Source organism: Primulina eburnea, unplaced genomic scaffold (genome assembly GCF_022965805.1).
Source record: "Primulina eburnea isolate SZY01 unplaced genomic scaffold, ASM2296580v1 ctg191_ERROPOS3500000, whole genome shotgun sequence".
In the NCBI taxonomy this organism is placed as follows: domain Eukaryota; kingdom Viridiplantae; phylum Streptophyta; class Magnoliopsida; order Lamiales; family Gesneriaceae; genus Primulina; species Primulina eburnea.
In genome coordinates, this window is record NW_027331028.1 from 32,759 (window position 1) to 45,933 (window position 13,175).

The following is a 13,175-nucleotide window of genomic DNA, read 5'->3' on the forward strand; positions in this document are numbered from 1 at the left end:
TTTTGTGAGAAAATAAATCTGCAAAAAATATATTAATTGTCAAAAACTAAAATTGGATATGTGTTATAGTAAAAAAATTGGTCGAGTAAGTGAGATTTGGGTCGAGTAGCAAACCTCGTCCCTCGATCCAATGACTCGACCCAAATATCAAGGACTCGAGATGTAAAGAACTCGACCCACACAGGGTCGAGTTCTTTACATCTGGGTCGAAGTTGTGACCCAAAATTCAATTTATGTCGCGGTGTGTTGAAATCGATCGATTTAGAATAAAGAACTGGTCAAACAAAAAACCAACAAATAGATATATATTTAATAAGATACTAATGTAATGTCAGTCAAGCTCGACCCAACCAAAAAATTTAGTGTTAAATTCAAAATAATAAGTTGGTTCTTATCAATACGTGATTCTCTAGTTGGATTTCTTCCAAACCAATATCTTGTAAACTCATTGTTACAACGTACAATGAGAAACTAAACAAATTTGAGGCAATGCGTAGAAGAGACCTGCGGAGAATGGTAACAAGAGATTGGGAAGAGTGAAAGGTCTAGGAGGAGTGAGAGGTAGGTTTTAGGGTCGTGTAAGTATTTTATTTAGTTAAATTTTAAGTTTTATTATATATAAAATTAAAATGAAAATTTAAATACACTAATTGACAAAATTAAATATGCTAAAATAAAAGATAAAAAATAAATTACATTTCACTCTTTTTTTTTTTTTTATTAACACCTCCACAGTCCCAATTTCCTCTTTTCGCCACCTGAAAACCTTTGCCAATTTTTTAAAAAAGGCTTCAACCGGCCGGTTAATCGGTCTGTTTAGACAAGCTTGGGCCTTGAATTGGGCTTAAAGGAGCGTTAAAGCCCATGCAAAAGAGATCCAGTGGAGCGAGGACAATTTGGTAAAATCTTCGAAGGCGTCGGGGATCTATAACATCTGCCCTCCTCTCCACTCCTACAGATCTCTCCCTCTCGCAAACGTATCAGTTCCCATCGCTATAAATAAACGCATCCTCCTTCAAATTTCCAATATAAAACCAACTGATTTCAAATTCTTTTAGCTCTAATATGCATTCTCTTACGTTGATCGAGTGAGGCACTCCAGGGGAAGATTATACGAACCCTAGATCCCATCTGAATCGTTGGCCAAAGGTCTAACTTTTTCTACTTTCGGAAAAAGTTTTTCGATCTCAAATCTTTTTAACCGTGTGCTGCTTGGTCATGATCACCTGTTTTTTCTTGTGGGTTTTGATTTTGGAGGTGGGATATTCTGACTGTTTTGGAAAAAATCTGGAGTTTTTTGTCTGCAAAAAGTTTCGCGTCTATGATGTTGGTTTTTTTTTTTGTGTGTGAATTTTCCCTCTTTTTGGATGTGATTTTAATGGATTACATTAGATGCTAGGGAGTTGTGTGTATTTGATTGGAACGATCTGCCCGACTTTTTGTTCTTTCTTTTCGTGGTGTTGACTTGGGTGGCTTTATTTTTGTCGGCATATACTGAACAGGTGGTAACTAGTCAGTTTATCCAAATCTGGTGATTTGATGGCAGATCCACAAGGGCTGGAAGGAACCCAGCCGGTTGATCTTTCCAAGCATCCTTCTGGAATTGTTCCAACTCTCCAGTAAAAGCTCGCCTCATTATTTATTTCCTTTCATTGGTCAGGAAAATGATTATTTTGCCCATATAAATACCCTTGGGCCTTATCAACTGCCTCGAGCTGATTAAAAGTCATGATATATATCATAACGTAGGACTGGCGAATAAGTATTGATTTGTTAATACTTCTCAAATCAATGATGTTGAGCGAAAGAGGTGAAAAAATTGGCATTTAAGCACTCATATATGCTCTTGCACTAAAGTTGTGAGACAAGCCAATGAATTGGCTTATAAGCACTGCTTCTTGTGAAATACTAGTGCCTTTGATTTTGGCGAAACTCTGTGCGCAGACTTTATGTCAAAGTGCTTGTTTCCATATTATATGTTAAAAATGTACCGATCAGCAAAACTAACAGTGTTTAAATATTAATTAAGTATAATAAATGAGAATCAACCTGATGTAAAAGGATGATTTACCTGGTGCATAATAAGCAAATGAATGTTGCATTTGTGACCGACCATGGCAAGGTCGCAAACAACTCCGAGTGATGGTTAGCTCATAGAAAATAGGAAATAGTTGTAAGTAAAGGGAAAAAATGTCAGTAGATTAAGTTGGTGAAAACGAAGATGTCTTGGGTATTTTGCTGAAATTTAACCGTGCAAAAATGTCATCCAGCTTTATTTTGGTAAAATTCCGTGAAATATTGAGGTAAATGTTGATATACTTAATCAAATCATTTGATAGAGACAGACAAAGCAGATTGTGAACAGGTCTAGGAGGATGGAGGCAAATTACCAATCCTTGCATGATTGGAGGGGACTTGTTTTTTTTCGTGTACATCCTTTTGTCCCTATTTGAAGTAGTTGGTTTCAGGAAATTTGATGCTTCCTTCTTCTAGAGCTTCCTCTAAATTTTATCCTCTTTGTTTGGTTTGTTCCGACGATTTATGAAAGGTGTTAGAGCCCGTCAGGTGGCAAGAATCTGTACCGCGGCCTCTGTGTGTGTGAACATTGTATTTTTTTGTTTCAAACGCGATCCTCCATTTGGCTAAATTTGTTAAATTAAAATAAATAGCACTTGTTGAACTAACAACAAATTCACCTAGCCCCAGAAGTTCCTACTTGACTGAGTATTCTTCTTATATGTATAAAAAATAAATGTTATGTAGATTTAACAGTCTTGCTTTGATCTACATGAAGGAATATTGTGTCAACAGTCAATTTGGACTGTAAATTGGATCTTAAAGCTATAGCTTTGCAAGCTCGCAATGCAGAATACAATCCCAAGGTTCAGTAAACCCATTTCTACTTTTAATGATACTGTTGTTCTATGCATGTACGTTTTGTCCTTAACACAAAGAAAGAGTAGTCATCATGCTTATTGCCTGGCTACACTTACCTTAACAGAAGATGGCTTCAAGAAAGTTATTGGTTTTTGTTTTCACATATAAAGTGTATGCTTAAGTTGATTTTATTGGCTTGCAGCGTTTTGCTGCTGTGATCATGAGGATAAGAGAACCGAAAACGACAGCTCTAATTTTTGCGTCTGGAAAGATGGTGAGTCATTTTGTGGGCAACTTTTATAATTTGATGCTTGTTCTAGATTTCTGTTCACGGCATACCGAACTATTTATACTGTTTATGTTAATTTTGATTCCAAACTCCTTTCCTCTATCCCTTGCATCCTGGAGAGAAATCTAAGTCTTTTTATCCAATCTTCTTGTTGATCTATGTTTCTCATTTCCGTTTTAGGTTTGTACGGGAGCGAAAAGTGAACAACAGTCAAAATTAGCCGCTCGGAAGGTATAATAATTAATATGTTACAGTACTTGCATGCCTTCAATGTAGCAGCAGGTGTTCACTGGATGAGATCCAGAATAAGGCATGATGAACCTTTCACTACCATGGCTTCTGATGATTTTTTTTAAATCTCAACACAGCTTTAAATGTTTTCTTGAAAAAATAATTTTCCCATACCACAAATTCTGTTCTTTCTGTTGTCCCTGATTATCTCTCATTTAATTCCACTCCTTGTTCTTCAGTATGCTAGAATTATTCAGAAGCTTGGTTTTCCCGCGAAATTTAAGGTATTTCCATATCCACTGACCGGTAATTTAGTACTTCTTTAGCTGGTTGTTCATTTTCCAGGTGTCAATATGAGTACCACACAGCTTACATGCTATACTTTTCTGCTCGTAGGATTTCAAGATTCAGAACATAGTCGGTTCATGTGATGTTAAGTTTCCTATTCGTCTTGAAGGTCTTGCATATGCGCATGGTGCCTTTTCAAGCGTGAGTGATTTATTCATGTTTCTATTATTTTTATTCATGTTTCTATTATGGTGCTAAAGATCTTAAAAGAAAACTAACGTAGTCAGCATTCCGATAGTTGTAATTATGGCAAACGTAAAGTTGGTAGAAAATGACGAGTCTTTCACAAACATGTTGCAATTTGGTACTCTTCATAATTTTATTCATATGGTTGACCTATGTTTTTCCTAGAAATCTTTGAGCTAAAAATTCAAAGAATATGGATAAAAACAAAGATTGTACAGCAGGACAAAAACAATATATTCTGTCATGAGATGCTATGACCTTGGAAAAGGTGGATTAAGCATGCATTTAGATTCAAAATCTGGGAATCGCTTGATTCTTAAGATTTGTGCATGTGTTTCTGGCAACAAAGAGAGATTTTTTGTGTATTTTGAAATCGGAGGCTAGATCCTTGGTTTATGTTTCCAAATTCATTTTTCTCCCAGCAAAATAAAAACATGTATATTCACCTCATTTTCAATTATTTCCCAAATTATAGCATAAAACCCTATGCTTCCAATGACAATTTATTACGTGTGATTCAAATTTTTACCACTTCCCAAAATATTGTCATTGGGTATTATATTCAAATGTGATATTAAAATTAAAATTTTGAAAATATCACTTTTGATAATCATTGACACAGTATAATTTAGAAATATTTACCAAATAGAATATGGATAATTTGTTATTCACAGTGAATTTTCTCATTACAAAACAATGACATACCAAATAGAACATGTAAAAAATAGAGGGAGACACGAGATTCGAAAGCTGAAAGAAGATTAATAAAGTGTTGGCTTAAAAGTTAAGTGTATGAAGAAAGAAAAAATATGAGGTTGGTTAGTGGAATTACAAGTCAATGTTTTGGGTGGTGGCCGAACCTGTGATTTTGTGTTGATATTTTATTTTGGAATTTGGCTGTGAAAATTTGTAAAAATTGAAATTGTTTTACAGTAAGTTAAAAATTAAAAAGAAATGTTTTACAGTGGAAGAGGAGAGATTGTAAGATGATATGAAGAGGAAAAAATAAGAAAAAGAAGGTGTTGGGAAAAAATTAATATAATAATAAGGTAATCGTTAAAACATGATGAGGGTATTTTGGTAATTAGAGTAAAAATTAATCTATTCTTTTGATATCATACCAAACATTATATATTTTATCATATTACATCACTTTACTTATCGTCTTTTTTTCTTATAATTACATCTATGTATCATTTATTTATCCTATCCCACAACCAATGAGGTAAGTGTTTCTTTTTGCATGGCCTCTTTTTCTGGTGCAGTATGAACCAGAACTTTTCCCTGGGTTAATCTATCGGATGAAACAGCCAAAAATCGTGCTGCTTATTTTTGTATCTGGAAAGATTGTTCTCACCGGAGCCAAGGTAGTGACTTCTAAGTTGTTAGCTCGCTGATTCTTTGACTTTTCATGGTATTTTGTTTGTGTTTCCACTTCATGCAACGTGGTGCTTTCCTTTTCAGGTCAGGGAAGAGACTTATACTGCCTTTGAAAATATATATCCAGTTCTCACCGAATTTCGGAAAGTTCAGCAATGGTACTTAACTTAATGGCTTAAGCACATATAATTTTGAAATATTTGTAGTATTTGTCTGTTTCTGTTTCATTATTTAATAACTAGATTTTCTAGGCTTCCACTATAAAGAAAGCAGGGAGCAACTAATCAGCAGCCTCTTAGATGTTGGCTTCTCGGTTGTTGCTATAGTACAAGACACCATTGGCGTTATCTAACAACTCCATGGAATATTTATCAAACTTTTGGATAAAATATTTCCAAATTTTGTCATAATGTTGTGCTGGAAAAGAGAAAATTAAAAGTTATAAAGGAGCACAAAGTGGGAACTAGAGCTAGCGACCAAAATAAACCTTGTTTCAGATTTAGTTGGAGGCGAAAAGGAACAAAATTTTTATGGATATCTATCTCTCTCTCACCATCATCCGCAATCATATTTCATAATACACTTGATAGATTTTTTAAAAGGTTGGAAATGGTATTACTTATTCTTCCTAGGGATCTTCCGAGGGAAGAGACGTGAACTTGGGAATGTCAGTAATAACTTGGCTATATACTGATATGTTCTTTATATGTCATGCAGATTGATTTATCCAGATAATTGTTGTGTTGAGAATCATGAAGGCTGCCTGCACAGAAGTGGGGTTGAATCGTAAATAGACGGTGTCCGATGAATAATGGGAAATAGAGTGAAGCCATTGGAGTTTGCTTTTCATGCTTCAATGACTATGTGCACCGCGGGACAGAGGGAAGCCTTACTGTTTCAAGTGCTAACGAAACTCTTCTGGTCGTATTATTTATTGTGTTTGCTTCACTAAGAGGCCAATGTATGAGATTTGGAGTTGCTTTCTCTTTTGTAATGTTATCCACAAATTAATGTTCGTTTGCTACCAACTTCTACTTTGTTTATGGAACTGCGTTTAGACAAGCATTCTTTACCATTTATTTATTAAAATAAAATATTAATGTAGCATAAGATGTATATCAAGCCCAGTCTAGCCACTGAATAGGTCAGGCCCAGTGTTTGGTATCGTAGAGGAGACCATTCAGTCTATTAGTAATTCCTTATCTTTTTCTTTTCTCTTTACCAAGACATTTTCTCATGCCATTTCTACCATAAAAAGAACTATCATAAGACTGTTTACGAATTAATTTTATGAAACGGATGGTCGATCTGACTCATAGAAAATATTATTTTTTGATTGAACGAATTGATCTTTTTCACAAATATAGATATCTATTGGAGACCTACTCTTCCATCATTTTATTCTAATGATAAATTGGCATAGTAAAAAGTTGGAGTTAAAGAAAAGGACAGGAAAAACACGAAAATGCCGTCAAACTTGCAACAATTTCTATCATTGTGACAAAATTAGTTTAGCGAAAGAAAATGAATAAATTTATTTAATAATTATTGAGATTTTAAAATGGCGGGATTTTCATCTTAAAATTTTGTTTGTTGTTCAGGTTTTCAAAATTCAAATTCGTTAACAGTGGATAAAAATTTAAAAAGCATTTTAAATATTGCAGGTCGATATTTTAAATGTGATCGAAAGTGGATGAAATATTTGTAATATGTGATTTTATTTATGGTTGAAAAGGATAAATTTGGAAACTCAATAAAATGACAAAAACAAATTTGTAATTGGTTTAGACGTTATTAAACAGGAATCTGTTCCAATATTTTATTTACATATTTATGTTTATAGTTATTTATTTGTGTATTTAATTTAGATAATTTCGATATGCTGCACATCTACCGTACACATCACCGATGAGGTGTCACTCACATGTTGATGTGCAATTTTCTATATTTCATCACATCCAATGAATGAGTAACACTCATCGATGCTCACATAGATGTGTACGATAGATACGTAACATATCAAAACTCTTAGTTTAGATATTATTTCCAACTAGATGGTTAATTTACGGAATTATTAATCCACTACTGTCCTAATATCTCCCGGTCAGACATGGTAATGATTCACAAAATTCTCGAACTTTTTATCTTTTTTTTTTCCTTTTCATATTTTCGATTTCAGTAAACTCAAATGCCTGTTTTGGGGTTTTAATATTTATTTAGTTGAAGAATGAGCTATGATTTCTGTAAATTGACATCCATGACGGGAGTTTTAAGTTTTATTAAGTGTAAGGTTTGATTTCTGTACCAACTGTTTGATGAAGTTGCACAATGAAAGATGGAGGTCTGTCTTTTTTTTCCTTTTCATCATTAATCTGTCCAGTTTCCATTCCTTTGGCCCTTTTATGTTGTCTTAGGGATGGTTGTCCCCAAATTTCGAGTACAGTTAGCATATGTGTCATCTATGATTTTTCAGTTTTATGATAAAATAACATGTACTTCTACTACTTCAATATGCAGAAATGATGGACAGTTCATTCAAATTAGCCTCACTCACTTCTTACCGTTCATAATAATCAAAAATATTCCTCGAACTTCCTATTTTATGTGGAAAATATTTAAAAAGATGAATTGCCTGTTTTTGAGAACATTCTGCATTTAATTTGTCACTGTTAGCCTTTAATAATTTGGGTTTGGTTCTTTTCTGTAGATTGCATGAAAGATTGACATTTCTTTTGTGGTGCCAGTATGGCTGCTCGCTATCCATTTCTTGTTTCTTATCTGTGCTTCTTGGTTAGATGAACTGGCTGAAGGGATTGTGTTATGCAGTAAAGCGAGCCAGATACAGCATAGCACATTGTATGACGAGGGAAAAAATAGCAGAGTTGTCAATTGTGCTATGGCCGTTCAGAAGAGATTCTCATCTTTGGGATGATGCACTCAGGAAAGAAACATGTCATGGAAGTTTAAGCTACCGTATCGTTGTATGGAAATTGTTTCGGTTCCTCAAAAACATTTAAGACGTACATCTAGTCAAATTTCCCATTGTTTTCCCTTCTCCGACATGTTTAATTGATATATTTTTATATTATTTTATTGTAGGAAGAACCTTTATGGTTTTATAGCAAATTTGTGTTAAAAAGATGATTTTTATCATATTTGAAGTTGTCAAGATAGAACTGTGAAAGAAATATAAAAACAGAGTGTGATCACATTTTGTGACTGTATTCAGCTGCCTGTGACATCTGAAGCTTACAAGAATTTCAATGAGTGGAGCTCGAAATTTATGATGAACCTGTTTGCACAATATTTGGTGTTGCGGGCGTGCCAGGTGCGAAAGTGCACCGATTTGTGTAAAATGATAAAAATCTAACTTCTAAAAATTCAAGCGACGTGAATTCTAAATTCGACCGTCAGTTATAGTCTCTTAAAACAAATGCAATGCCAAAATAAAGAAAACTATTGTGAATCGACGCAAATAAACCCCTGACATGATTTTGAATTTACAAAATTGTAGGAATTCATCAAAACTTGAAAATATAATAACTTGTGCTGAAATCTAAAATGAAAAGACGCTAGAAATATACTGAAAAGCTTGAAAAACAATTGCTTGAAGATTGTAAATTTAGCAGAGAGCTTTTTGCAGATTTGTCTGTGTTGAGTTGAGTTGTGTGTGTAGAGTGTTCTCTGTCAGTGTTTGCCGATCTCTTCTCTCCCCATCGTTGTGCAGTTTCACTCCACTCCCCCATGATCCACGTTCCCTGCTTTTCACGCCACGATCTCAACCTCCCACGTTCTTGCTTGGAGGTTATCTGCTTATTTAGATATACTAATGGGCCTCTTGTTTTTCTCTAATAATTTAAGCTTTTGGGCTTAGACAATTAATTGGGCTCAATTTAATTTTTGGTGCAAACAAATGCCTCCCGCAAGCATTGGCCCATTGGGCCAAAATGCTTGTTAATAATTCCTTGATCCATTTTTTTTAAGCCCATGAAACTAAAGCCCATGAAGCCACATCCGCTTTCAAAAGTCTGTGTCAGAACTTCAGCATAAACATTCATATTCAAAAATTTAGTATCCCGCTTTCCTTTTTTCTTTCTCATTTTTCTTCCAGAATTCCAAACCATCCTTTAGTAACTCTACAGAGATGCATACTCTATCCTCATGATCTGTTCACTCTCTTGAATGACATTTTCACTCAAGCCTTCACCCAACAATCTTTGCCTCAACTTATCTGTCACGATGATGATATCTTCCATAGGAGCCATTAACTCACTGTTGGACATTTCTTGGAAACATTTCCTTCACAGCCTGCAAAGCTTCCATCCATACCATTAGATTCTCTCAACTTTCTGCACTAAGTAGAGTGAGCAGATCATGAGGTTTGTGAATTTGTCTAAACAAGCTTAACTCCCAGTCACAAGCAAAATTCAACAATTCTTCAACTCCTCAATCGTTACTCCATCTATTCCACCAAGCTTAACTCCCCAGTCGACCATGACCAATACCATCAATCTCTACCAGTTAATCACTGCATCTTACGTTAGTTGTTCCAACCAAGAAGTCACTTTGCTCATCATTGCGCATTGATGATGTTTGTGAATTTGTCCAAACAAGAATACATTAAAATTTTGTTTTGTCATTCTCAGCTAGACCGACGCCCCAACCGCCATGGCTCCCCGGTTCACCACGGCCTCTATCGGAATCTGCTCGTCATCTCCTTTTGCTGTTGCTTTTGGATAATCTACGGGCGCACCTTCGATTTTTGGCCAGCCCTACTCCGCAAGGGCGATCGTCTTTCTCGGCTCGGGTCACCACCCAACGACTGCCATGGCTATTTTAGACACTTCTACAGCTGCCTCTGTTCTTTCCACACGAACTTCTTCCACGTTGATCCCACCAGTGGTCGCAACGGCCTTCGGGGAGCCTTTGGCGCATTGGACCTCCCACAAAAGTTCATCACTCTTTACTACCATCGGTATTTTCTCACTCTCTTTTCTTGAATTGTTGCTTGATATTTCTCTCCCGTGTTTTGCAAATTTAGTCACAATCTTATTTGCATTTGTGAAAATAACCTGAACATTCCCTTTGCTTTGTATTTCAAGTCTTGATGTGTACGAGAAAAGAGCGTGAATCTCTGTACTAGGGTCTTGTACTGATTCTTTTCTGAGAATTGTAGGATAGATGATTGTGCCCCATTTAGACGTTCTGTTTGAGTTGTCCTCCTTTACTCATTAGCGCGGTATTCCTGGGGGAGTTTTGGGTTGGAGGGATTTTGGCCATACATTAGCCTTTGTCCTGTGGATGGGGCAAATGGATCCATGTTAATCATGCCTCAACAGGTGTTGTGTGCTGCTCCATGTCGTTGCCATACAAGCACAGTCCAGCTTCTAGATGAAGGCTGTCTCGAGCTCCCAACCCTGTTAATCTTACCTTATTCTCAGGTTTGTCAAGAATCGCTTTTGCAAGATCAACAGCATGCTCTGAAGGGATGGAGATTTCAAAGCCATCTTTGCATGTGTACCCTGTTCGAGTAAGATAGCAGGTCGCTCCATTGATGTCTATCACTTTGAAGTCACTAAAGTATATCTTGCTCAAATCTTCTTTAGTCAGGTGCTGGAGAACTCGGGCAGCTAGAGGCCCCTGCAGAGCTAGAAGGGAACGCTCATCGTGAATGTGCCATGAAACGTCACCACCTTTTGATGTGAATTCCTTCATGTGTTCCTCAATATGGGCAAGATCCTTGTCTCTGCAATCGGCATTAACAACCAGGTATATATGATCATTTGTCACCTTCGTGATTACTGAATCATCTATTGACCAAGTTGCCACAATCCCCCTCCTCTCATATTCGTAAATATCTTGTATTGCATGTTTACCCTCTGTAGCTTCCATTCCTCCTTGGATTTGGAATTACCATGGCCATTTTTATTGATCTGAAGGACTTTTGGGGGCTCAAGAGACCAAAAAAGCTCATTCTGCATGCATTCTTCATTCCGGTGCCATTTCCACAGGCGGTGAAAAGAATAGGTATGTAGTCTCTTGTTGTATATGTGGTTCGCATGTTTGCTCTTAACAGGTAATGCTGGATTGAGAATTGGCCATGAGTTGGCCTCAGTTTTCCGGTGTATTCGACACCTAAGCCTTAGTGTTGTTTGGGGCTCTTTGAAACACAGGTAAGTCTCAACCCTTGCGTGCCCTTATGTGCTCTTATGTGCTGCATCCATTCAAGACGATTCCCTTGTCCTTTACATTATGCATTGCACTTCAGTCGGACCCCTTTCCCGCATACACGTATATGCATTTGCACTTCAGTTGGACCCCTTTCCCGCATACACGTTGTTTGGGCCAAAATAATTTAATTAGAAGCCCAATTTAATTATTTTATTAGAAGCCCATCAAGTGCAACCGATTAATTTTCAAAAAAAAACTGATCATGAAGCGCGGAAAAGGGAAAAGATCATGGGAAGGGAGGTTGAGATCGTGGCGTAAAAAGCGGGGAACATGGATGATGGGGGAGTGGAGGAGAACCGACCAGTTACTAGGAAGAAAAGGAGGCAATCGGCTACGGACTCGAGACACACACAACTCAACTCTCTACACAGACAAATCTGAAAAAGCTCTCTGCTAATCTTTCAAATTTTCAAGCAATAGTTTTCATGTTTTTCAGTATATTTATAGCATTCTACGTGCTCTCGTTTTTAGATTTCAACAACTCAATTTATTATATTTTTCATGTTTGATGAATTCCTACAGCTTTTGTAAATTCAAAGTCATGTCAGGGGTTTATTTCCACCACTTTCCAATAGTTTTTCTTCATTTTGGCGTTATAGTTATTTTAGGAGACTAGAACTGACGGTCAAATTTAGAATTCACGTCGTTTGATTATTTAGAAGTTAGATTTTATCATTTTCATACAAATCGGTGCACTTCGCACCTGGCACGCCCGCAACACCAAATATTGTGCAAACATATTTTTGGCACGCCCGGTGGGACCATCACTATGCCGCCAAGAAGGAAAGAAAACGTCAAACAGGACAGTGGGGAGTCTCTGGCTAATCAAGAGGGAACCCAGGTTCCACAGCCAGAGCAACCTAGTGTTGAACCATAGGCTGAAGAAGTAGATCTGCTGCAGATTCCTATTACATATGATCAAGTTTCAGACAGAGTGGTGGAAGAGTTGACCGCCATAAAGATTGAAGAGATCTCAGTGGCATTATCTAAAGCCATGTCTGACTGTTTAAAGACTCTACTGAGTAAACCGAACCAGTCTACCTGAGGGGAGCAAAATATCACTGTCAAAGAGACTGGTCAGGGAAGTAACCAAGTCCATGAGTTCGACCAGGGAGTTGGAAACTCAAGGGCTGGCGATCCTCGCCGCCCGGAGTTTACTCTCCCAAATCAACCAGAAAAAAGGTATACACCACCTCACAAGAGAGAAGAAAGCCTAGGAGGGAGGGCTCAGCCATATCCACGTGCTCATGGAGTGGGGAGCTCGAAACAACCAAGTACTCAAGTATACAGCGTGACCAATCCTCTATACCAACCGGGAGCGTATGAAGATATGTCACACATGGATTATCAAGGAGTATATGTGGGCTTCCCAGGAGGTAATTTTGGTTTAAATGCAGGGTTCCAGGCTCGGGGGGCAAATTACTACCATCACCAACTCCCTGCTCGGAACATGCACGGGATTGATCCAGAAATGGTGAAAGAAGCTGTTCAAGAGCTGTATGGGCCGGCCTTGAAACAAATTGGCCGCCCAGAGTTCCACAAACCCTATCCAGACTACATTGACGTGAATAACCCGTACCCAAGGGGTTATAGAGTTCATGATTTCAGTTTGTTCTCCGGGGAAGATGGCCAG

General features: G+C 37.1%; 2 protein-coding genes across 2 annotated transcripts; one reads left to right on the forward strand and one right to left on the reverse strand.

Moving 5' to 3' along the window:
• Positions 1 to 945: 945 nt before the first annotated feature.
• On the forward strand, positions 946 to 6,415 carry LOC140820841 (TATA-box-binding protein 2). Its single transcript, XM_073181203.1, has 10 exons — positions 946 to 1,149; positions 1,503 to 1,619; positions 2,795 to 2,882; positions 3,080 to 3,151; positions 3,347 to 3,397; positions 3,637 to 3,681; positions 3,794 to 3,886; positions 5,197 to 5,298; positions 5,396 to 5,469; positions 6,029 to 6,415. Coding segments are annotated over exons 2-10 (606 nt in total). The 5' UTR covers positions 946 to 1,149; positions 1,503 to 1,539; the 3' UTR covers positions 6,030 to 6,415.
• Positions 6,416 to 10,636: 4,221 nt separating this feature from the next.
• LOC140820842 (aminomethyltransferase, mitochondrial-like) lies at positions 10,637 to 11,203 on the reverse strand. Its single transcript, XM_073181204.1, has one exon. The coding sequence runs from the start codon at positions 11,201 to 11,203 to the stop codon at positions 10,637 to 10,639; it is 567 nt and encodes a 188-aa protein (XP_073037305.1).
• Positions 11,204 to 13,175: the final 1,972 nt, after the last annotated feature.

Bases quoted from the DNA above. Each gene is read 5' to 3' on its own strand.
- LOC140820842 (XM_073181204.1), bottom strand. From the start codon at position 11,203: ATGGAAGCTACAGAGGGTAAACATGCAATACAAGATATTTACGAATAT.
- LOC140820841 (XM_073181203.1), top strand. From the start codon at position 1,540: ATGGCAGATCCACAAGGGCTGGAAGGAACCCAGCCGGTTGATCTTTCC. The intron at 2,883-3,079 runs GTTCAGTAAACC...ATTGGCTTGCAG, and splicing joins ATGCAGAATACAATCCCAAG to CGTTTTGCTGCTGTGATCAT. The intron at 3,398-3,636 runs GTATAATAATTA...CTTGTTCTTCAG, and splicing joins CAAAATTAGCCGCTCGGAAG to TATGCTAGAATTATTCAGAA.